Source organism: Bombus pascuorum, chromosome 5 (assembly GCF_905332965.1).
Source record: "Bombus pascuorum chromosome 5, iyBomPasc1.1, whole genome shotgun sequence".
NCBI lineage: Eukaryota > Metazoa > Arthropoda > Insecta > Hymenoptera > Apidae > Bombus > Bombus pascuorum.
Genome location: NC_083492.1, coordinates 1,215,668 through 1,243,153, shown reverse-complemented (window position 1 = coordinate 1,243,153; position 27,486 = coordinate 1,215,668). Strand labels below are relative to the sequence as shown.

At 34.2% G+C, this 27,486-nt stretch overlaps 1 protein-coding gene and 1 non-coding gene across 2 annotated transcripts; both read left to right on the top strand.

Moving 5' to 3' along the window:
• Position 1: 1 nt before the first annotated feature.
• LOC132906660 (synaptic vesicle glycoprotein 2B) lies at positions 2-27,392 on the top strand. The gene is made up of 10 exons (XM_060959030.1): positions 2-234; positions 22,296-22,534; positions 23,157-23,216; positions 23,310-23,393; positions 23,464-23,788; positions 24,208-24,329; positions 24,752-24,990; positions 25,147-25,588; positions 26,098-26,385; positions 26,871-27,392. The coding sequence occupies exons 2-10, from the start codon at positions 22,498-22,500 to the stop codon at positions 26,924-26,926; spliced, it is 1,653 nt and encodes a 550-aa protein (XP_060815013.1). The 5' UTR covers positions 2-234; positions 22,296-22,497; the 3' UTR covers positions 26,927-27,392.
• Trnar-ucg (transfer RNA arginine (anticodon UCG)) lies at positions 20,500-20,572 on the top strand. Its single transcript has one exon. It is a non-coding gene; the product is annotated as a tRNA-Arg (tRNA).
• Positions 27,393-27,486: the final 94 nt, after the last annotated feature.

The following is a 27,486-nucleotide window of genomic DNA, read 5'->3' as shown; positions in this document are numbered from 1 at the left end:
AGTTGGCAGTTGTACTAACAGATTGACAGACGTACTCGTCGCGAACTGACCCCTTCGTAGTGATTTAGTTATCTCTCTATCGACGCCTCGCCAACTCCTATAACTTGGATCGTAATAAAAAGAAAGAGGAAAAAAAGTGTTACCGGAAGTGTTGTATCAAAAGGTAACGCGAATTCTACGCTGAATGAGCTCCTGCCGGTTTGAAATCGTCTCGAGACGAGATATTATGATTAGGTGAGTAACTAAATTAGGTTTGATCTTCTTTTGAGTGGTTCTCCCGTCGTTCCGCAATTCAGTGGTTGTTAGAGATTTTTCAGTGACTTTAGTCCTAGTGATAAATTTTTAGGTACAACGATACATGTGTGTTTTTCAACCCAAAGTAGTCGCTAAAAATCTTGTAGTTGATGCGACTATAAATAAACGAATAAGAAGAAGAAGAAGTTCTATGGTATAAGTTCGTTTGAATAAAGTTTGTTAGGCAATTGTATTAGTATTAACGATACAAGTTAAATCAAGTAATATTAAGTAATGTTTCAAGTATAATATATAATTCGCTATAAGGAGGTTTTAATATTAACGTGAAACCACTTATTCAGTTGGATAAAACGATGATCATATCGCAACATCCAATTTTCTTAATCCATATTTAATCTCGATAATGTTTAAGCCATTAATTACGAGGTAATGTATGATTAGAAAAAAAAACACAGAATTACTAGTTATAAAATAGTAATATCCTTTAAATATTCTTATTTCGACATTTCTTAAATAATTTGTTATATTCTTTTTTCTATAAAATTAGATTAGAGTTAATTAATACAATATCGTGGTTGTACTAATTCGAAACTTTATTATCGTCTTTTAAACATTTTTTAAACAAAATATAAATCGATTATTTTATAACATTTCCAGCAAAAAATTAGGTTAAGTATAACTGAAATTAAAATAGAAAAAAAGCTCGATGGTTACATATCAGTGTGAAACTTTGTTATTGGCTTGATCTCTTTAAATCCATTACTTAATTCAAACTTCCTTATTGCTTTAAGTAAAGATTCGCTGCGTTTTCGTGAAGTGCATTCCATTCATGAGCGAGTAAATTAAATGAACTGATGTAAGTAGTAGTATTTCGTGTGCATCCTAGCATTTGCAAGTGTCTAATAGGGTGCTAGTAGATCAAATGAATTCGTGGTGAAATCAGCTTACAGTGCTCGATAATAAGTCTAGTGGATTTCGAGCGGAAATAGATCATACCGGTCATTTGTGACACGTACGAACACTCGGGATAGTTGCAATGGTGTTTAAAGTAGCAAGTTCTGATACGTTTTATACACAGAAAATTCGAATAATATTTTACTTAAGTCTGCTATTCTCGCTTTTTCTTCACATTTGTATGTGTGTCTATAAATATTTTCTATTCTTGAGATATTTTATTCATAAAAGGCATGGAATACGCAAAAGGTAAAATTACATTGAATATTAAAATTAAATATTTAAAAATACACTGATCTAATGAAAGCTGCAGGGTTATGTTGGTTACCATTCTTTTTAGTTTTCCGTAAACTTACCTGAATCAAATATCATTATGAAAATGTACAACGTCCATTTTGTTTAATAGTCATATTTTGTTTAGTAGTAACAAGGATCAGAAAATATTTCGTTTAATTTTTTCTATACAGATAAGAGGCCTATGAGAAATTTAGACCAGCTATATGCGTTATGTAACAACATTAACAAGTCAGAGTTAACGATTGAGTAATGCATTAGATAATTAAGGTTTGAAGCTCGGTGCTAGACACTTTTCCATTCGAAACGACGTAATTTTCCGACCTCTAAATTTGATTTACGTGATGCAATAAATCGATGGAAAAGAAGTTTATCCAGCATTGAAATATTGCCTAACCTACAAAAACCGTATATGCCTACACCGTATCGGTAACATACGCAAGATTCAAGATCGTGTCTATATCGTAAATTTCAAAATTCTTCATCACAAGTACAATTTGCAATAGATCGCAAAATTCGAATATGCCATAATGTAACGCAAATTGTTAATTTTAAGGAAAGAATAAAGATAGCAGAATATTATTAAATGATTGAATCCTTCGAAAATTTATTACCTGATGCTGTGTTCTAACCTTTAGTTGATGTAAGGGAATAATTTCTTTTTTAGAGCAGCTTAACTTTCCCACGATTTTATAACTATATTATAATTCGATAACGTACAAGAAAATATAATTTTATTATTTTATAACTTTTTAATTTTATCATTTTCCTAAGACTTCTTTCGAGTAGCTTAATTCTGTATCTCATTTTTTGAAAGCACAAATTTGGTATTTTAGTAAACTGTAGTCGAGAAAAAAAAAATTACAATTGCAGATCTGGTCTCTTTAAAAGGAGTACGTTTTGCTCGCTAGTTTTCGAAACGGTTTGGTAAACACAGATAACAGCCCATTATTATCATATTTTGCACGGTGACATGAAAAGATGAGCACAATCAAATTGCAATTTTCTTTGAAAACTCAAGCAACATTAAAAAAATTACGACACCCGGAAGAACGGATCTTTAAAAGATTCGACAAAAAACAGATGTTGAACAATTCAACGTCTTGCAATAATTAAATGATAAATGCACAAAGTTACAGCTGTTCGCAATTACAGTAGATACAAAGCTTTCAAAATTCTAGAACTTTACATTATTTACTTAAAGATATATCTTCGATTTGAAAAATTTTAATATCGAAAAATCAGATAGATAAATGAAAAGAGTCATAATAATAAAAAATGACAGAAGCATGTACTTATTATACATACTTGGTATGTGTAGCGCAGAGTTGATCCTTTAAAAAAAATCAAACGTCCAACGTGAAAAATTGAAATTTATTCGCGTTGGAAAATCAGATAAATCCGTGAGACGAACAAATTGAAATCTCGCAACAGTAATAAAACGAAGTAAACGTAATAGTTCACCGTAGGTATGGCGGAAATCTAGCACAGCAACAACTGGATTTCCAATCTGATTTCCATCGATTGGTTGATTCTGGCCTCATTGATCGACAGATTTATTACCAGAAGTATACAATCGATCTACCGCGATTTTATTAAACTCAGATAGGATGGTTGATGCGATATTTTTCTATCCTTCTGTTTATTCGTTTAAATTTCGTAAAATGTAATTTTTGTAAATAATACTTTGTTTAAAAAATACACACATATATATTTTTTCGAGACAAATGTTTAAACGGGTGATCGAAATATTAAAATACACTTTTCACAATGCAAGTCACGGTAAAGCAAGAGTAACCAAAAGCGAGACAGCTAAACATACGAAGAGTTATATATTTTAAATATTTCATTGTATCAAGATTGATCGAGTCAAGTCATGCGTGACAAACACACGTGGTTTAACATACGTAAACACATAGTATCGTAATAGGCGAAAATATTGGTTTCTCTTTAGCTTGAAATGCAAATGTCGCGATTTCGCAATGAAACCGATTTTCTCACATGGATCGCTATTTGAACCAGGATGTCATTGCCAACGAGTTACAGCGTGTACCGCCCTCGAGTCCTAGATCCTAGAAATTCTAGAATGGTGTCTTTCGCAGTACCTTTATCGAGAAAATTAGGCTCCTTTGCGAATTCATTCGAATCTCATCGAATTCAACATAAACAAAGAAAACTAACATAACTGGTTAATTATATTCTGTAAATTAAAATCTACTTTGCTTCAACCACGTGCTTTTTTCAACCACGAATGTAAGTATAATAAGTGGATTTTTATGTATTTATGCGTAGTTTGAAAATCCAAGGATGCATAATATGCAAAAATATACGAAATGCTCAAAGTATAGCGCTCGTTGTAATATTTGATAAGTATCGAGATACTTTTGTCGCTCACTGTATATATGAGAAGAGGTTATCGAGAAGAGAGCGTTGTGTGACGCGAACTGCATCGAATTTCTTGGGTTCCGCCGAAACGACGGGCATTCAGCTCCCATTCAACTCGCAACATCCACCCACGCAATCACGCTGCAACCGTGCAGTACGTGACGCGTGATCCGCAAGATTTTTACGCTGCTTGCCGGTTGATTGCCCCCAGAGCACGTTGATGACGTCAGTACGCTCGATGATTCACTACGAGCAACTCGTGTAAACGACGCCGGACACACATGACCGTGCGTGTGCATAATTCGCATTACTTTCACGCGTCTGTGTACACTGTACACCTGAACGCATTTACCGCGTTGATACATTCGGCCACGTTCGCGTTTCTTACCATGTTGGATTGTTTTTCATGTTACTACTTTATTCTATTTCTGTCGATTTAGAGCAATCCCTGCGCGATAAAATTCACAGTCGTGCGAACACCGCAGATGAAAAGCACGATTCATGTTTCTTTTTATTTTTTTATTTCAAAAGTTAACACGTATGTTTTGGCGATCGATGCAACATCAAAGCTGTCTCTGCGTTTGATTTTCATTCCGTAACGATTTGCTCAATTTGCTCCGCTCTTTGGCCCACTTCCTACTCGCATTTTCTGTTCATCGTCGGTCGTGTTTCTCTATTACCAAGAGATTTCTTAACCCTCGCATAGTATCATAGATTAAAGACTACAACGATTTATGTTGGATCGTTTAAGTTTACGACAGTAAATTTAAATTTCGTATTTTTTATTCTCAGTGTTAAAAACTAGTAATAGAGTATTCTTCTATTTTTGCTTCTATCGCTAAGAGAAATTTTTTAAGTATGCGGATAACATGGAAGAATCATTTATCGATACGCGTTATTTTACATCCCAATTTTATTATATGTATATGATCAGATCTTGGGAAAATATCCCAAATGTTCACCGAGACTGTATCGTATATGTGTTAACTGGAAAGTATGTAATATAATTTTATTTGGGCATTTTATTATGCAGATGATATCGTAGGTTTCATAGGACTGGATACTACTGATACATCGTGGTCTCCCAAGTTCAACAAAGTTCGATAACATCATCGTTGATTAGAATGCCAAAGACCATAGTCCGGAAAATATTTATTGCGTATCGTTTCGATCACGACGCCATTGTTTCGCGTTCTTAATCAGCCAGTAGCTAATGAAATCTATCTCTTACTAACCGATATTCCTAGTTCTTTCTCTTCTTTTGTACTTTTATTTCAACATCGATATTTCTTATCTTACATTTTCATTTATTGAAATAAATATTTACGCGACAAATATTTCGATAAAATAGTTTTAATGTATTATCAGAGCCATTTTTCAATCAGAACCACAAAGTTAATTCTTCCTTACAAAACCAATAAAGATCCAATATTTAAACACTCGCCATAGAAAAATTATATATATCCACGTTAGGCATATATGTTATATATGTAATGCGACACAATTTATATCGGAATATATCCGAAATTACATTGGTCAAATTTGAAACTAATCTGAAAATGTATATAGAAATTGGAAGGTATTTGTCGCAAACATGTATTCAATAAAAAATTGATATAAAGCCATCTTTTTTTTTTTATTTTATTTTGGTTATTTTACAATTTGTCCTTATGGACATTTGGTAAAGTGTTATATCTTGTTGGTGAAGAAAAAAAAATAAAAATAAAAAATAAATATAGCATGTGGGCGGCTACCCCCAGCGGGGTGCCAGTTTCGTTTTTTCTAAGTTATATCTTTTATGAGGTCTATTGGGTGTTTATAAAGCCATCTTGAGTATATAATAAGTGTCAAACGTGGTCTTACCGATTATCGAGTTTTATTAAAATATATTGGATAATCGACCGTTTAGATAGATCTGTGATCTTTGCGAAATAACTACACATATGCTTGTACTAAATATTTTGTAACTTCAATATACACCGAGAACCTAAATTCGTAGCACGAGGGAAGCCTTAACCTGAAATAGGACGAAGATCAAGAATACGAAAATTGCGTTCGGGGCTTCGTTTCCGAGAACATCGAGCTTGAGAAGTTGCCATCGCGAAGGACACCGCAACGAGCGAAACAGAAACGAATAGAGACAATCATTGCGCGGCGAGACAATCGATTACACGATAGTCATATATCATTGCGTATATTAATGCCGAGTAAGATTGTAAGACAATGCAACCATGTTTCTGTGCGTGTATCACGCCTGGTATCTCGATGACTGTGAGTGCAAGACGCGTTTCATTTGTTCGTAAAAATTTGCGACGATATCGCGAAGGTGGTGGAAGATACAAGATACGTACTAAGAGTAATAGGTTGACGGAAATACAAGCGACCTCGGTTCTGTAAATATGGGCTAAACAGGTTGACTAAAATTCAGTAGAGTAGGATTCGATGAAATAGAATATGGTTGACTATGCCAACGAACTATAACTATATTTCTAATAAATTCTGTCTTAATTCGAAATTACACGTAAAATCGAACTTTCTTTATAATTCCTCTAATACACCATAATCAGAATAAACATCAAGTAGGTTGAAATAAATATCAAATTTATCGTATGATTCTATTTTACAGGATCGTAGAAGTTGGAAGCTGTAAAGGTTGGTTCGTACACGGTCAGTAGTTTAGTCAAGTAGCATGTAAAAGCGAATGTACACCGCTTTCATCCTCGTTTCATCCGCAATGATCATCGAAAGTTAAGAGTATAGATTCGGCTTTACTTGCTATTCGATGGATACTGGCCGTGTCTGAATCAGCCTTTAGGTTAGTGGCGAACTCGCAATGGTTTGTAGTTCGTGTGCATAAGACTCGAAAAGCTGGTTCCACTTTGGCGCTTGTTAAGCCGCCGTAAGATTTACTACAAACAGTGTCTCCATTATCACGTTTCTTTCAACACCAGTTGACGTGTATCTTTTTAAAGTTGGTAAACCCACATGATTGACGACACGATTGCTGCGCAATTAGCGATACATTCTCGTTCAATTTCGACTCTGTTCTTACCGTTGATTGATCTTACGAACCACCGATTTGTCTTATGGAAAACGCACGATCGTCCATCCGTGATCTTTTGCTTTACCAAAAAACAAAATTGAGATATATTCTTCGAAAATCAAGCAATGCAATTGTTAAACATTTCATTTACGAAATGGCGTTAAAATTATTTTTCAATCTCTCCGTATGATATTTATTTTCGGATTATTTTTGGTTACAATCGAAGATTGAGTTCACTTTCCGATAAAAATTAAAACGGAAAACCTTAAACGTTTTCTAATATATTTTCCTAATTATTGTAATTTCCTGATGTATAACTACATGGTAGCTGTTAACTTTGACTAGTTTACTCGAGGCAAATAGGTTATACGCTTTGTGTCAGAAGAAATAGCAGACAGGTTAAGCAAGGACGGTGATTTCGGCGAGTCGTTTCCGGAAACTTGTATCTCGCCATACCGTAAAGTACTTCCTTGATATTGTAAATAAATAATTATGGAAGAAGACCAGCATCGATATATCGTCGTGGTTCTTAGTTATTGAGAATAAAACATATTTTAACGTAACGTCTCTACAAGAGGAAAATCGCAAAAATATCAGTATTTATTTTGATTTTCGATAATATATTGGTTTCGATATAGCTTCGATGGCATAATACCGATATCAAAATCATACAGGATTTAAAGTAACAACGAAAAGGAACTAAGAAATCGCGTAAAAAGATTTTACGACGAGCTGTTTTATTTTTTCGTCGGTAATGCGATTAAGTAATATTGCGTAAGACGAAGAAGAAAAAAATAAAACCGAGTATTACGGTGTCTTTGTTGTTCGTCAGATACATTTGTCGAATTAATTCGATTTATCATTTGTTTATTCGTTAAGCGACTCGTTAAATTTGCTCTTCTCGAACGACGAGATTCTTTTTAAGGTGAAATTTCTCTTAGCTAATGACCAGCAAAATTGTTGGCAGGAGAGCAAGTTCAGAAAAGTATAATAAATCTGTCTAAACGCTCTTGTCTAAATTTATGATTGTACAACATGGAACAACGTGTAGATGGCGCGGAAGAATTCGAAACGTGTCCTTCGCTGTGCTTCGCGAATTAATTTATACGACAATACTAAATTAATCTGAAACCAATACCACAATTAGCTATGATTTCGAACCAACGCTGAATTCTACTAGCTGCTGGTCGGAATTCCCATTTCGATCAAACGTCGATAGTCGATAACGCGAAACAACTAGAGAACTGATTTAAAGGAATTGAACGTCTCGATTGATCCTCGTTTCGAACCGACTGTTGGGCCACGTGTGCGATTAAGATTGCCGTTCTGACGAATCAACGCTCTGCTACTGCTCTATTCTTTCCATATTTTTTTGCATCTTGAAATTTTCCATATTTTCCGCAATTTACCGTAATGTACCGTATCTTGTGGAATATTACGCTTCTAAATTTCCCACGAATGTATAAAAATTCGCAGTCTACTAATAATTAACCTTACAATAATATCCACTGTCTTTCTATACTCTTGCATATGACGCGTATTTTGTGCGATATCGCAGTTTCAAAATTTCCCATAATCGCAGAAAAATTCACTATCTTATTGATAATCGATCCACCAAATATTATACGAACGGTATAATGTTTAGCTGGATAACTTACTAAACCGGAAAGAACGTGGAACGTGGAACGAAAGATCGCACTCGGCCGTGAGGTTCGTTACAATAGAATAATTAATATTAATATTAATCCACCGATAATGCATGATCGATTTTCCAACTATCGGTTAGTTATCGATAAACAATCAATTAAAAAGGAAAAAACGCTTGTTCGTGGGCGTCCAACGACCGACTCCTATCGGTCTATCGATGTCGCGGCGATATTCGCGGGAATCGTTTACACGAGGTTACGCAACCGATGGTCGCGTCGTCGCAAGTACCGCGAATTTCTTCAACGCCATGCGCTTTTATGTTGCTCTGAAAGAGCATTCGCAAGCAGACACTCGCACAACACGAAGTGTGTCAGAACGAAAGTTCGCTATAAACTCATATAAAGTAATTTATTCATCAAAAGATGGATGTCGGTTTTCGTGATCTCGTTTGCTCTTTTTCCAACGACTCGTCGTTGACTCTCTGGATGCAGATACGTTTGTGTGTGGCTTCTACGAACGAAGAGTGGGGAATATTGGTGCCTCGTGGCCTCCCCTATATAAGGTTTGCGCTCTCCCATTGCCTCTCGGTTCCCCAATTCGGGCAACTTCTCCGAGACTTGGCAAACCGCACACTGTAAGTTTTACAATTCTTTTTTCTTCTATCTAACTATCGTTAAACGTAAAATTTCATGTCGATTTTTCGCTCAGACATGCCCGTTAAGATTGCAAAGAGAAACTTTCCTTAATATTCTGCGATAATAATACGAAATAGCGCGAAAAACCGTGGTCTATCGATGTCAATGTTAAATGTGAAATTTGTATGAAACGCAAAGAAACGATCGTAGCGATCGATTGATATTTATATTTTACATATTTTTATCGAAATTGGTTATACCGATTATCGGTCGATCAAAATGTATCGGTATCACGATGTTTGAGTACATTTGGAAGATATTTACGTTTGTTAATATCTCTTGAAATTGTTAATATCTTTGTGTTTTCTGTTTCGCACAAATGGCACAATTAGGTTCTTCGATTCTATTGCGTTATTTTGAGAGATGATGGCGAGAAGGAACGAACGTCTTCTTTCTTGTTTGCCAGATCGAGCTTAGAACGTTCAATAGAAGCAGAGGACGCAGTTGTTCATGATCGTCTATGCTCCTGTTACTTATCAATGTAATTGAATCTTCAAGAATTAAAGATCTTATAGTGATGTTTACGTTTCGTCTATTTTATTACCCGATTTCCATAATTCGAGCTATGGAAACGAACCAGTTTGTCACGACTCTGCATTCGTATAAATAACATCGGCCATTGAACTGTTTGAAAAATGTCAGTAAAAAGCCTACTTTCGCTCGATACGTTAAACACGTTATTCAAGATCAAAATTGACCAACGATTACGTCGACTGACATCACGTCGAATGAATCTTAATCTCAATCAATAAATTAAAACCGTACGCCGGGAGTTAGCCATCGAGATGGCGAACGTCTGCGAAGTAAACACCGCGTTTCAGCCAAGCGATTCATGTAAACACATAATAATTAAAGATGCAGGATCGCGAAACGTGGACATTGAGACTAGAGCATCTTATTCTATTCGAGACGTAACCGGTTAAAACTACTTTTAAAAGGTTTTGGCGTGAAAACATATGCTAAACAAGCTTATAACTTATTATTGTATTGTCGATTCGCTTCAAGACGTGTCGCAATATCGATAAAATAACAAATAAAATAATATTTCATTAATTTTAACCTTACTTCCGAGAATTATAGATTTTTTAACAAATTTATTGTCCTATCGACACGATAGAGTTTAAGCTCATGACGTTTATCAATAAATTACAGCAATGTTTTAGTAAAGTAGGTGAATAATTTTTGATTTTATTCACCAACACCGGAATTACGTTTGCCTGAAATTCGATTGAAAATCGTTTCGACGTGCGAGTTTCACAAATGATACGCTAAAATATAGTTATTTATTCTAGCGGTTCTAGGAAGCGATTCCAATAGGTAATAGAATTTAGATGTAACAGAAAATTATGGTACTTTTAAATTTAAAACTCAGATTTATTTATCCGTAGTTCTCTGAATTTCTACATATTTCTTAAGAATTTCATAACTTTTTGTCTGTGTAATTAATTAACATTAATGGAAAATGATTAAGCTGTGTTTTGTTATAGAACATAACAAGATATAGCGTAAGAAATTACGATGATTCTTGGAGCGTAGATGGAATAAACCTTGCCCTAGTGACAACGAGGTCGACATATTTATTTCCATTTTTCATATTACCTTAGGCGAAAAATCGCTTTCCCCCAATGTCATCGGTCACGCTTGAGTTTTATCTCTCCCTTAATTAACAAGCTAACGAACGATTAATTCATCAGAGACGAATTTTCGTTAACGTTAGAACGCGTTATAACGATTTTGCAAAAATAAGCGCACTCTTTCTTGCGTAAAAACTAAAAGCATGGCTGCTTCAATAAGAAACTTCATCAACTTCGTTTAGCTTGTTAAACTTAGATCAATCTTCAACATATATACTTACGTACGTTCATTTCGATTCTATTAATCCAATAATATTAGTTTGTTACTTCGGAGATATATATTTAGCGCAAGCATATACAAATGAGCTGCAATGAACGATAAAACGCTTATCGTAATTAATTAGTTGCGGATATTTATGCAAATTCGTAGATATATTTGCAAATATAATTTTATAGAAAAAATAGAATTTAAACACATGTTTGTTTCGCTTCGAAACTATCTTTAATAATTGGACTGTGAATGTTTATGCGATTCGTATCTTCGTGAACAACTGAAGAATTAGACTCTCGATATAAACGTGTTTTAGCTATTAAATGTCTGTTTATTAATTATATTAATAATAATTTTTTTTCATTTTAATGGCATCATCGGTGGAAAGTTCGTATTAAGTCTAATGAAAATTTAAATTTCACGAGCAATCGTAACTTACTAGGATCTGCTAAAATTCCGCTAGTAAAATTCAACTTAACTTATTAACTTATTATTGTTCATCCCTCGATCAGAAACTTTTGTTAACAAAGCTACATAAATGTTAAGTAGATCAGTTTCAATTCTCCCACGTACAAATATTATGCAATTTATTTTCAATAGAAATAAAATATCAAGAAACGTGATATTATTTACTATTGTTTGTAATTTTTGTCTTTCGGTCTGAGATGGCTTCCGGTTTACGCTTCTTCTTACAGGAAATATAATTTTCTATAGGATTAAGGGTTGTAATTCGTTATAATTGAAATATAGGAAAATAACAAAATTATTATATCCAAGGAATTAACGATCTACGTATAGCGTAAGTAACAGTTGACTCAATTTTCTCTCTTAACAAATTAATACGATATAGCGTGATAACAAGAGCGTTAACGGGTCGATGAAACAACGTCGAAACGAAAGGATCAAAGGATCTGATATCCTTTGAAGCGAATCGAGCAAAGTAACGGGGACATCTCCCTTCATGGCCACCATCGGCATGTCATTCGATAGACTAGGAAACGAACGGGAACGTTTGCAAACCGAGTGATAGGAGGTGGCAGTTTGCTTTTACTCTTCGATACTCTCTGACAGTCACTTCATTTCCAAACGCTGCACCGTCTCTCGCGGATCGAATATTATTTTATTATACGCAGAAGCCGCGTGTAACACGATAAAACACGTTCTTACTCGTCAAATCGGTGCGTCGCAAATTTTTGTGCATTTTCATGTCCTTTGTTGTTAGATCGTCGATTCGAAGCTTCTTTTCGAGACTTTTAAACAAGTGCATTTTACTTATCGTAAAGAGATTATTTTTGAAAATTATCAACTTTTGACTCTGTTATTCCTCCTCGTATTATTAGATACTATTTAATAAAAAGAAAAATAACTGTCTAAATACTTTGTTTTGCTACTTTTTACAAACGCGAAGAATAATTGGAACAGTAGCAGAGTTAATTATTTTGCAGAATTATTTGTCATTATAGACGTAGACAGTAGAGGAAAGATTAAAGCTAGAAATTCATCGAAAATCGATGTCTGAATATTTTTCGGAAGAAGGACGATGTCCATAATCGTGGGAAATATATTTTAATTAATAGTAATAAACATGTTTCAGAAAATTATTTTCGAAATTTTGAGTGCAGGAAGTTCTTATCGATTTATGCACTTTAATCGCTTATTCTAATAAACCGGTGGTTTCTTATGATCACTAGTTTTAATTAATTAACATTAATTAAACGATAACCTTGACGAAATGTTATGTTATTTCGATAAGTTTGAGGATATACATATGTGATTGTTATCATTTGTCAACGCACCTTACTTTTATCATTCTATTTACGGTATTTCCGCGTTTCTTAAATGCGACCACCCCACCTACCACCACCCAGTTGATCGATTAATTGATCCTTTCGTTTTGGACCACGGATCCTTGGATCGTAATTTCATGAAATTCCACGCTTCTTCCAGGAGTAAGTAATTTATTTTTTCGTTCTTAATTGCAAAGATCAATTCTCACAATTAATTATTACTAATTTTTCAATAAACGCTGTTTTTTCGCCTGTCTCGTCAAAGATCTTCGATCGATAAAATTTAATTATTAGAATAAGATACGAGATATTAAATATCAAATTACGCTGCGAGTGATTTAATCATTCGCTGAAACGTCCTTCTTGCTTTATCATTCGCAAATCTAGTGAAATACAGTACCTTGTTAAATCAGATTCTAAGTAGGCTATGGAAGATCTAAAAGTATTCAACGTGTTGATACGAACCGTAATTTAAAAGTATTCCACGTGCAAAATAAATCTTTTCTCGAGTTCCACTTTTTTAATTGCGTTCATTTTCATACAAATCTAAATAAAAATGTGCAATCTACTTAGTAACAAAAAAAAAAAAAAATATTATTGCTTTGATATCTCCAACGTTCTTCATAAAATATTCAACGATTCAGGAATTTCTGTTCTTACTCGATCAAGCTGGTTTACGTTGGTCTATCCCCGAGATAAGGGAAATTATAAAACATGTAACAGAACAGGAACGCAAAAGAGTCAAGAAATCCATTTATCATACGTTTATTTTTGATTGAGAGCGATCATGAATCGACGATACGCTTATCGAAAACGTGCCAATTAGTCGGCAGTGGTAGCATGGTGTGAACCAGTCTTAACGAGTATGATGACACCGCTTTTCAGCGACGGCATCGCTTCTCTGCCGCCGGTAAATTTGTCGACAACGAGACTGATTATTATGTCCTTGCGAGACTGACGATAATTATAAACCGCTTTACTTTCAGTGCCACACGCTTGACACGCCGATTAGAGCTTTCGAGAGCAGCTTGACCTCGTTTCCTTTTCGCACCGTTCGATCCGCGATCGCGGTCCACGTTTTTAATCAAACGCGATCCCCCGATTAACAGTCGCGCGACGCAGATGAACACGCTCGAGGTTTACATTGATCGCCAATTTCACCAATTTTTTATATTTACAATGGCTTTTATCTATTTTACGAGTTTCTTTATCCATTTATCTTTATTTCCGTCAGCACGGTGTTCCAATCGAGCTAAGTAATTTGGTTACGAACAATTTTTAAACTACCTATATTGACAAGTAGATTACATATTTAACTTGGTGTTTATTAGCGGTGTGATAAATAGCGAAATGTATCGTAGATATACATTGACAGTTCGACGATCAAATCTTTTCTTTATTTATTATTCATAGTTCTTCCTCTTGCGGTTTCGATGAACTTTCGAATTTACACCACGCTGTGTTGTTTATTTTTTTTTTTTTTTTAATTTGCATTCACTTTCGTACGAAAGACCTTAGAATATAAAACTTTTGTACAAGGATATAACTTGTATTCGTTGAAAGAAAATTTGTTCGGCTTGTAATTATCGTAAGTTACTTGCGTGTGTAAATTATTCTTATTTAACAATTAATGATTCTTATAAATAAATGGTAGGATAATTCGGTAGAGTAATATTAACAAGCGACGAATCGAAAGACAGATACACGAGTATGTAACTTGGAAGCCCCGAAACGGAATCCTATAAGAGGATTAATTTATGTTAATTCGATATCAATATCGTTTCAGTTTCATCACTTTTATGGGAAAATCGGCAAGGTCGAAGTAGTTCTATGATGGAAGAAGAACGAAGGTGTAGCAACTGGTTTCGTGTGACCGGATTGAAAAACAATAGGTGTAACAGCCAGAAAAATCGTTCGATGTAGAATGTAGGGGATTAGTAGAAGTGTGGTATATTACGAAGATGTCTTGTTTAAGTAAAAAATATACGTATAGAGTATTCCTACTGTTTCACAGATTACTTCGTCTTCATTTTCGTGTGATTGGATTGAAAAAGAACAGGTGTAACAGCGAGAAATATCGTTCGATGTACAGCGTTCGATGTAGAATGTAGGGGATTAGTACAAGTGTGGTATGTTACGAAGATGTCTTGTTTAAACAAAAAATGTACGTACAGAGTATTCCTACTATTTCACAGATTACTTCATCTTCATTTCCGTGTGAGTGGATTGAAAAAGAATAGGTGTAACAGCGAGGAACATCGTTCGATGTACAGCGTTCGATGTTGAATGTAGGGGATTAGTACAAGTGTTGCATATTACGAAGATGTCTTGTTTAAATAAAAAATATACGTATAGAGTATTCCTACTGTTTCACAGATTACTTCATCTTCATTTCCATGTGACTGGCGTGAAAAAGAATAGGTGTAACAGCAAGAAACATCGTTCGATGTAGAATGTGGGGGATTAGTACAAGTGTGATATGTTACGAAGATGTCTTGTTTAAATAAAAATAATACGTATAGAGTATTCCTTCTGTTTCACAGATTACTTGATTACTTCATCATATGATTGGATTGAAAAAGAATAGGTGTAACAGCCAGAAACATCGTTCGATGTACAGCGTTCGATGTAGAATGTAGTTGATTAGTACAAGTGTCGTATGTTACGAAGATGTCTTGTTTAAGTAAAAAACATACGTATATAGTAGTCCTACTGTTTCACAGATTATTTCATCTTCATTTCCGTGTGATTGGATTGAAAAACAATAGGTGTAACAGCGAGAAAAATCGTTCGATGTAGAATGTAGGGGATTAGTATAAGTGTGGTATGTTACGAAGATGCCTTGTTTAAATAAAAAATATACGTATACAGTATTCCTACTGTTTCACAAATTACTTCGTCTTATAGAAGAAAACGAGAATATAAAATTACTAACAATCACGTGGAACCAAAGTTACAATTAATAAAAATGAACTTTCTGGTTGAAATTGCAGCAACTTTTCATATTTAAGAAAACTTTTCTCGTTTCTCATACCGCGGAAATCCCCTCTATCTACGTTAAATAACCAGGAATCTCGGTAAAAACGCGAGGAGTGTTAAAAGATCATTCGCAACTCAAGTAATCTATAAATACACGTTTCACACGTTTAATATTACACAATTCTTCGCATTTTTCCATTCCGTCGTGCCGTTATTACTGTTTGATTATCGACGAAGATTTTTCAAGAAACCATACATTTCGTAATAATAACAGGAAATTATAAAAACACAGATGTCAATTGCATGCGTATTTATTAAATAGCAAAAAATGATTCGGAACACAGTTCGATGATAATAATAAAGACTATGGCCTTTGCAGCCGTTTATAGTTATTGCAGGTACAAGAACATCGACCAATTCGAGTCTGTGTTCTTGCAACTGTCGACCTTTACGTTTCTATTTACAGCATTTCCGTATCCATCTTATTAGGTTACGAGATATTTAAAAAATAGTTTCATTCAAACCAGTGTTTTCTGAACATTGTCAACGGATGGCTACTCATTCTTATTATCACAGTTTGTGATTCATCCTCGTGATAAACAACGTTGTTTTGTATTCTGTTACTCAGCTGATATTTAATAAAGCTAGAAAGAAAAGCTCTAGGCATAAGAATTTCTTCTTTGAGGTTTCTTCCTTTTTATACGAAGTTACAATTTGAGTTAAGATCTTCTTAATTGTCTTTTTGCCAGCAACCTTAGTTTTTATCGTAAGTGTCGAAAAGTTTGCGATATTAAAACTCTCGCGAGTTATATAACAAATGCAAATAAGAGTAAGATTATTTTTGTATATTCTAAGAACTAGCGTTTTCCTGTATGAAAGGAGGTTTTCACACTCTGAAAGATATTGGTATAAACTATTCCAACTAAGTAAACTTTCAGGACATACTGCACATGTAAAATTTATCTCGTAACAGACATAATTGACGTATATCTGAAAAATTCGAATCGTAAACTATATGCGCAAACGTTTATACAGATGACAATTTATAAATATTGTTATCAGCTGAAGCTGCTTATGTCTCGTTTTATGTTTTATACTTTGTAACGGCCTCTGTGTCTAAAGTTACAATCATTATAATCACAAGTTCGACCGATGTAAAACGTGTAATTAACTCAAAAATATATTGTAGCAAATTAGAAAAAGAGAAAGATAGTAAATTCTTTCCTAATATATATTCGTTAGAACTTGGGACGTCGAAAAATAATCGTAGAACGATTTTTTTTTATTTTTATCGACCTATGATACTTGATATTTTACTAAATTGAATAAAAATTCTGATAAATACGAGGGTGACTCAAATATAAACGAGACTTTATTTTTAAAATAATTTTATTCAGTGAAATAACATAGCCAAGCACATATTATTTTTCAACATAGTCTCCTGCTTTGGAAATGCATTTTTCCCAGCTGATTGGGAGATTTTTGATCCCAGCATCGTAAAAAGAAGAGTGCTGTGTCAGAAGCCAATTGCGCACAAAGGCCTCCACCGCCGCGTCGTCTTGGAATCGTTGTCCTCCTAGTGCTTCTTTAAGCGGTCCGAAGAGATGGAAATCGCAGGGCGATAGGTCAGGACTGTAGGGAGGATGATCAAGTGGAGTCCACCTTATTTCCTCTAATGTTGTGCAGGTTAGAGCTGCTGTATGAGGCCTGGCGTTGTCGTGGAGGAGAATGACGTCTCGAATCGTTTGGTTACGCCTTTTCGAACGATAAGCAACCTTTGCCTCCCTCAAAAGCTCACAGTAATAAGCAGCATTTATTGTGCGAATGTTCTCCTCCGTAATGCTGGTTCGAGGACGACGATCATGTTCCACATTTTCAACCAGTTCACGTCCTTCCTTGAACTTCTTATGCCAGGCAAACACGCGAGCCCTTGACAGTGTCTGATCCCCGAACTGTGCAGTCAATCTTTGCAGAATTTCTATTGGTTTGACGCCTTCATGTGTGAGAAATTTAATAATAATGCGTTGCGCAACTGAGAGGTGTACTTGTTGCTCTGACATCTTGAATACTACCGCCAAACGTGTCTGAACTGGACAACGGCCTGCTCTCCCCACTCCTGACATCCCAACCAATGCACACTAGAAGCGGCCGCTCGCTCCCTTTAAATTTACGCGCTCAGAAACAAAAGTCTCGTTTATATTTCATTCACCCACGTACAATTTGAACTTATAAAATATCTTCGAATTTTTCAATGAAAGATCAATTTTCTTTATGTTTGCGAGTAACGATATTTCGCAAAATTAAACGACGATCAACTCAATAAAAAAATCTTTCCAAAATTGTAAGATTTCTTATACCAAACGGGACAAAACAGAATTCGATTTTTAATTCTCTGGTCGATGTTTGTGTTGATTAAATTTATTCCAGCGATACCATAGAAGACATCTATCACTGTAATTAATTCTATCTAAATTCACCGAGTTTAAATTCCCAAGGAAGGAAATAAATAATTGACGTACTAGATTCTCTATAGATTCTGTGCTTAAAAGGTTTTCTGTATTAGTGCCAAGAGTGCACGTGGTAGACAGATCGCACCTGCGACACGCATCATCGTAGATGGCAATTACATTACGACGGATCATTGAACTTAATTTCACAACGGATAATTGACAGTTTAACCGATGTAGTTAATTACGGTGTGTCGTGCAACGACCTGAATGCGATATCGCCAACTATTTATTAAACCTTTTAAAGACACGATATAGTTGATAATAAGTTACGATTAGATGGCTAATTTAAAATCAAATTCATATTTTTATAAATATTTACGTATAAAATTAATGAAAGAGTACCAGAAACAAATGAAGTAGAAAAATGTTTAAATATTAGATTTTACCGTTAATTTTTACGCGCGAAGATCTTCAAACGTAGAAGCACGAGTTAGAGGAATTCTTTCCTCGAGATAAAAGCATACTTATCTTATATTATTGAAAAATAGCAGGCATATGCCAATCCACGTTTTAATTTAATCGATTCGAAGGAAATATTTGTCGAAAATTTATCGGGACACATTTCGCGCAAGTAAAAGCTTTCTGAAATATTCGATATATACTTCTTTACATACGCGAAACCGTCTTGTTACGAAGGAAGAGTAAACTTCCTAATGTCAGCTTTTGGTATTACGTTTAAAGTACTTTTTACCACTACGATCGTAATTACCAGAACGCTATACGTACATAGTTTGTGCGTTTATTTCAATTCGATTGTTTGTTTTAACTTGAGAGAATTAGTATAGAGAAATTCTATGATAGAATCTTCCACGTAACACGTGGAATACTTTACAAAAAAAAGCAATAATACAACGTACTCGGGAATTTGACAAATGAGATTTTTATTATTAAATATATACTTTACATTAACCTGATTAATATTAATATAAATAATAACGTTACTATTAGGTATAGAAAAGATATACTTTAGACGAAGGTGTTAAGTTATCGTACAGGTTGCATAATCGAACAAGTAACTAATGATTAATTTCCTACCCAACTCAACCGCGCACATCATTTTGTCACGATAATGATTAACAACCTGAAGATTTTGGTCCTATAGAAACTTTATATTTATATAGCTGGCAAAACAGCTCATCACGATAAGCATCCGAAAAGATGTTTAATTTTCGCTCTTTCTATTTGGAACACTCTTATCAGTTTTCTCGCGGCAGTTAAAAATATTATAAGATGTATAAAAAAACGTACGTATATGTTAAAATGATGAAATATTTATTTCCGACTGATCAAAATTATAAAATTAACAGATTACGGTGGAATAAAGGTTCACGAGCAGAAAATGCGCACGTAGAGCGAAACAAAGGAGCAAGTTAATATGTAAAATGAGTTCCGGATGATCGCGATTCACGAAGTCTGCAGAAGGTTTCGAAGAGACGCGCGTGATATCGTCTACTTAGCGAGTATTTGGTACAGGATGTCCGTCAATGTCTGCTAATATTCAGTCGTTTTCTAGAACGAGACGAAGACACGCCTCCCTCGCAATTATGTCGTTGAGCTTTTCAGGGTCTGTAATGGGATTTGCCAAGGTATTCGATTCAACATTTTCTCGAAATTCTTGTATTTTTCCTACATCTGGTTGTATTGGATATCGTCTGATATCGATTACATGAGATTCCAAGGTAACATAACCATCTGCAAACTTATAAATTCCAAACCTTTCAATTCGATTGCGAATCTACTCGCAGGATTACAAAATCCAATTTATATTTACTGCGATAAAAATTCCATCGTATAATTCTGAGATACAAACGACAGGCTAACACTCTTTATATAATATTTTATATAATTTAAATAAGTTTTTAAAATAGCCAAGTTACTCTACAATTATCGTATTAATTATCGCTAAATTACCTATATTCCGATAAATGCAAATTTATAATCGTTTATGCGTTAGAGTAGCAATGTAGAATATTTATTTTTATCAAATAATATCGTATATTAGAAGCTGAAGTATTTGCGTTATAACGTTAATTCGTATCGAACAATAATAGGGGTGACATTCTTTTTAGTATTGAAATATCAATTTCAGAAAACTACCCTTCAACGACCGTGTGGCCTAACGGATAAGGCGTCGGACTTCGGATCCGAAGATTGCAGGTTCGAGTCCTGTCACGGTCGATCCTTTCTTTTTTTTTTACTTTTTTTTTCTTTTCATTTTGATCGGCCAAATTAATTTCTTTCTCGCTTCTCGTAAACATAATTATTTTCTTTAAATCGATCGTTTATAACCCTATCTAGTCGTGCCGCTTACTATAAAAAATATATCAGTTGAAATTATACAGGGTGTCCTAAAATATAGATTCAATAAAAAAAAAAAAAAAAATTAGAGAAGAAGTTTATGTACAAAAATTTCGTTGAAAATTTCAAATTGTAAACAATAGACACCCCATAGATTGAGTTTGAAGCAAAAATATAATCGCCAAAAACTTCAAAACCAGTCCTTTATTAAAATAAAGGTACTAATTAAAAATAGTAGCAGTTGTATAAAATTCATTGATTATAAAATATAAATTCGTCAACGTTGAACACTCTATAAAAGAATAAATGAAGATTAATGTGTTTTTACGTGATACAGGTATTTATCGATCCGTGTTAGAAACGTCGCCAGAGCTTTTATACCATAACGTTAATCACACGAATAGTAAAAACACAAACGACATTAGCATAAAGTTTCGCAAAAAATGAATAATTGATTTGAAATAGTTGTACTAGAAATAAAGATATTCTTGTTAGAGTAAACGAGAAACCCGGTTTCCTGGCATCCAGTTTCAGGAAAAATTGATTTCAGTTCGTTCCTTTTATTTGGATAAATATGTATCCGTCGAGTTTGTTTTCACGTTAGATTGTATCGAGGCTGTTATGATAATTCAAGAAATTATTCATAGCCTGATCTGTTCAGCCATGACGATATTCTCAGTGTGTAGTTTACGAGACTTTGTTCAGTCGAAAGATAGCGCGGAAAACCGACTGTTACGTATGCGATGGTTAGTTGCGTCGAGCATAGAATTGTGGGAACACATAATAATTAAAGTGATCATAGTGTTTATATGTTAAACGAGTGCAGTCATCTGTGAATCAAGGTCAATCTTCGTAACTGTATAGATAATACAAATTTTTCGTTTTATTTTAATTAACGTTTCGTCTCGTGTCTAAAAATTCAGTTGTTCACTGATGAAAGAAAAAGCGTCTTAACTTGAACAGAACGAACATTTAGAAAGGAACAAGTCCTCGATAACGTTTATAAATTACACGTTTATACGTAGTATTTTCCTTGCTGTTAAAGAGGGACAGAAACTTAAGTACCCTCGTGACACGCGTATCACGTCCCTCTTGCAAGATGCTTCGTGCAGACCTGATTATCATTTCGTTGCCTCTGATTTTAAATCGTTGCCTTTCAGAATCTTACGACCTACGCCCACTATTATCGCTGTAACTACGAATTACAATCCCTACTTAAACCCTCGATATTGTTTCGAATGGAAAAAGTAAATTCCTTCTGACTTGTCTATCATCAATTCACCATAGAACACCGCAACCTTCGTAAAACATCGTAGGAAAATAGTTGGATGCGATCGATGATCGATATCGAGGATTTCAAACGTACACGTCGAATTATCAATGCCAATTTTATTATGAATGTATCGTTTATGATAGTAACGGATCTATACATGTACATGTTACAATAAGACAATCGTTTGTTTAACGTAGCAAGGCTTTATTACTTTCACTAGCTTTCGTATCTCTGTTTAGTGTTCTTAGTGAAAAGTAACACGAAATACATACCCTTTTTCTGTTTATATAATGTGTTGTATATGTTATGTGTTTTTATATCGCGTTTCAGCTCACAAGTGAGCGTAGAACCTAGCCCCGCCGACGAGCAGCAGCAGATCAGCACAGATTCAGCAGAAAGACTTCGCCGAGATCCAGCAGCCCGCAAAAACAAGATCAGTCTAATATCGAACGAAGCCCATCGTCGAGCACGAAGATTTCTCATCTAACTCTATTACAAAGCCAAATTCACCCAACTGCGCCGACATCGTAGAATGGTAGAGAGTGAACTTAATTCAAAGCACAATCATAGTACGTATCTTTCGAAATCTATTTCTCAAAGTATCTCGTTTTTAAGCCAATATACATAGTATATTGTAACGAATTTTTTACTGCTACTTAAGTTTAGTTTTTAAATGTTTTGTTAAATTTTTAAATGTTTAGATGTTAAATGTTTTAAATGCAGTGATTAGACGACAATATTTACGATTCATCTGGCTTGAATCGCGTTATTGATACATCGCGTACAAAACAGTTGAAATCCGAAGAGTCGTAATGCAAAAGGACGATAAAATTGCTAAAATTTGTAAAGCGATACTTTTGCAATGGATTTTCACGTAATTAAGTAGTAAATGTCTTATATCCACGTGTTTCACGCTGCGTTTGTAAAACAGCAGAGGTTAAAAGTACTACGAAATGTTCAATGAATCCTTCTAGAAAAAAACTGTTCCTTCTTTATTATCAGAAAGAAACAGAATATCGCGAATATATTGTAATGCGATGTATGAATTCAAAGAAAATACTATAAATATTAAATATGATTATCATATTTCTCACCGATTTAAATAATATGCAATTCTTATTTCGAAATCATTAAGTGGTACCGTTATATACGAATAAATTAAACATGAACCTGTTTTCGCATTTATTTCAGAGTGTGATGTAAAAGACGAGCGGCTAAACGGCTGTGGCTCTAAGGATCTCGAACTTGCCCGTAAGTATTACACAGAAATTCTGTCTATTTATTAACAAAAATTAAAACGCAAAAATTAAAATGTATCGAATATATTATAATCTTCTGTAACAGGTATTGGAACAACGGGCAAGACCCTAGATCCAGAGAAAGGATCCATCGTTAAAGCAGACTTTGAGAAGGCCATTGAACTTACCGGTAACTTGGTTATTTCTTTTCCTTGCCTATATCAGAATACGTATATACGAATTTACTTGATTCTTTTCAGACTATGGCAAATTTCACTACTTCCTCCTCACGGTGTGCGGCTTCGTCAGCACCAGCGAGGAGATGGACGTAATCTCTATGTCCTTCATTCTACCTAGTGCACAATGTGACCTAAAGCTCGATACCCAAGCCAAGGGATGGCTCAATTCGATCATCTTTATCGGTATGATGGCGGGTGCTTACGCCTGGGGCTCCGTAGCGGATGCCTTAGGTCGTCGAAAGGTTCTCATCGCCATCTCCTTCACGAATGCCCTTTGCATCGTTGCCTCCAGCTTCAGCCAGTCCTATGAACTTTTCATGTTCTTCCGTTTCTTAAATGGCGCTGCGTAAGTCCATCCATTTACACTTTACGTCTAAATTATTAACGTCGTTCGTTTTTGTATTATATATACTCTGGCCAATTTCATCGATGTACATTAAAATTACAATTTGAATATTTGTAACAGCGATTTCACCGACGATTTCGTCGATTACTTCGATATGCTACATACTGAGAAGTGCATAGAATAGGGTGATATGGGAGAGAAATTATTTTGCGTTATTAGTAGCTTCTAATAATGAGACTCTACTCTTAATGTTCTTTAATAATACACGCTTCAGTTAAAATGTATATAGTATAAAATACTGTGTTAAAATGGATCGTAGATTATTAAAAAATACTAAAGTTTTGTATTATATTATAGTTTAATAGCGATATTTCAAAAGGACTATATATCAAATTTTATAAAAATTCATTGATTTTTAGACTTGGTGGCAGCGGACCTGTGATCTGGTCATATTTCGCTGAATTTCAACCAAAGGCAAAACGAGGCTCCATGCTGTCCTTCATGGCTGCATTCTGGACACTTGGAAACCTCTTTGTTGCTGGTAAATCTACGTAATCTTTTGATCAAATTTAACTGTTATTAAATTAATATCACATTATACTCGTTTTAAACCAATATACATAGTATATTGTAACGAACTTTTTACTGCTATTTAAATTTAGATTTTTAATGTTTTGTTAAATTTTTAAATGTTTTAAATGTTTAGATGTTAAATGTTTTAAATGCAGTGATTAGACGACAATATTTACGATTCATCTGGCTTGAATCGCGTTATTGATTGAAAAGGATGATAAAATTGCTAAAATTTGTAAAGCGATACTTTTACAATGGATTTTCACGTAATTAAGTAGTAAATGTCTTATATCCACGTGTTTCACCGTTTCTCGTTACAAAATAACATTGTTGTTTTAGTCTAAAAAGAAATTTGTAATTTAATGAATGTATGCTTCTTTTTACCACCAGGTTTAGCATGGTCGATCATCCCTAACGACATCGGTATCGTAAGCTCATCGTTCACGTACAATTCTTGGCGAATCTTCCTGCTGATCTGCGCTGCTCCATCGTTTATCGTCGCGGGGCTACTCCTGCTGCTCCCTGAATCCCCCAAATACCTCTTGTCCTGCGGAAGATACGAAGAAGCACTCGATATTTTCCGTGGGATCTATGCCATTAACACTGGCAAACCGCGTGATAGTTACACGGTAAATACTATATATTCGTTATTTTAATTAGCACTAAAAAAAAAATGTATATTTATATTTAGATACGTAATGACATAGACCATCTTATGTTTTATGAATATAGAAATTCAGGAAATTCGAAAGAGTGTAATTTTAATTGTTATGATACGAGTTTAGGTAAAGGAATTAATTTTGGATGACTTCCAAGAACCGGAACCGAAGAAGAATACCGTCGAAAAAAACAAATATAAAACAATGCTCGCTGACATCGTAGACAACAGCAAACAACTGTTCGTCTCACCGATACTTCGTTTCACCGTAATATCGATCATCATCAATTTCACTTTTCACATCGGTTATTACGGTCTCATGATGTGGTTTCCGGAATTATTCAATCGTTTCGACGAATTCCATCGTGATCATCCTGATGAAGTTGCTTCGATATGTCAAGTGACCGAATATGTAGTTCAAAAAGGTTCTCAAAGTATCGAGAATTATTGCTTGGATAAAATTGGCGCTTCCGTTTTTATGGAATCGTTGATTACCGTTGCATCCGCCATACCCGCAAATATCGTCGCTGTTTTAGGAATGGATCGTCTTGGTCGTAAATTCTTTTTAGGTAAGCATTACTTAATATTTGCATAAATACTTTATCACGCGCTATTAAATTTTTAACGATTTTTTCGTAGATGGCCGATTTTTGAGAAAGATAGAAGAGGAAAGACATTTATTATTTTTTACACTCGATAGATCCTTTAATGCTACATTAATGTGTCAATTTTGATATAAAAGTTTAACTTTCTGTAGTTGTTAATAGATTTAATCTAATTTAGTAGTATAAAGTAACAGAATTTTACAATTGTACCGAATAAACGTAGGTAGTCTTCTCAAATGAAATCTTTGGATGTTAAAGTAAACCTTTGAACTCTATTGTAATGTATAACTAATAATTTAATATTAAACAATTTTTTTTGTTTTCTCCGACAATTGTATTTTGTGTGAAAGATACTTTGTCCTCTTCTATTTTTTTGTAACGAATCTACTATTTACAAGGAGAACGCTGAGAATAACGTATAACTACTTAGCATTTATGCGAATGGCAATGTAAATAAAATACATTATTTGCAGTGTTCAGTACATTTTCATCAGGACTCTGTTCAATCGGACTGTATTTCGTATACAACAAGCACCATAATCTGATCGTTTCGGCAATCTTTAGCGGTGTGATAAGCTGCGGAAACGCAGCCTTAGACTGTCTAATAACCGAAGTTTTCCCGACGCCACTTCGCGCTACAGGAATTGCTATTTCCATGGTCGCGGCACGTCTCGGTGGAATTATTGGTAACATCGTGATAGCTCAACTTCTGGACATGTATTGTCCAGCACCAACTTTTATCGTTGCTGCTCTTCTAATAGGTAGAAATTTTTAAGTTTTTTGAATGCTATTTAAAATGCTATTAACGTTGAAATTTATGTTACATCGATTTGTATACGTCATGTAAATAATTACATGGAAATCGATACATATTTTACAAGAAAAATGAGCAAAAATGTCATCATCTTTTATATATTGCTTAAACTCATTTTAACAAATGAATTTGTTAAAATCTATTTATACATCCGTATTACGCCATGGGCATAATTCTTCTATCTTTAATAGTTTCCAACATAGTTCCCAAAAAATGCACTTCCAATTTTAAACTCAAAACAGAAGAAAATTACTTTTGACTACTTGTTAGGACAAGCTCGCTTACTACGCATATAGATATGTTCATTGAACAAAAAAATATCTTTTTGAGATTTCTACATTTCGAAACAATTTGTATTTTTTTCACTTTTATCTTTTAATCAATAAATGAATTGAATTTTACTAAATAACATAAATTATATTTCTCTTACAGGTGGAGGATTATTGTGCTTATTCTTACCAAACACAACACGAGAACCACTTTCTTGACACCAGTGGAAAGTTACATCAGACCAATTAAATCAATGTACAATCATACACGTACCCTTCCAATTGCTAAACTTACCATATTTCAAAACAACACATTGTATGTTCATGCATTTGTTCGCATTTACTCATGAAACGATTCATTGTAAACAACGTATGTCGTGACGATTGAGCATCACATTCCTATTTTACATATCAATCTCGAATGATAATAAACAAAGTTGTATTAACAATTAGAATTCGTAGTAGATAGTAGAGGATATGTTTTTCAAGAATAAATGAAACACGAATGCACAATTTCCTACAGTATCTTTCTTTGTAGAAAAACAAAGATATATTATTTCTATTATATGTTCAAATATTAGAAATATCGTGACACTCTAATCGTGTGTGAATTTTGTGTATTGTTCGCTAAACGTGAAATGTAGATACAGCATTTACGCTGATAATTCATGTGGTGTTTGTAAAATTTTTGTTATGTACTTTTGTATCTCTTGTCCATACTCCTGACACAGCCATCATATTTATAAGATGTAACAATTACAAAATGTCTGAAATGTAAA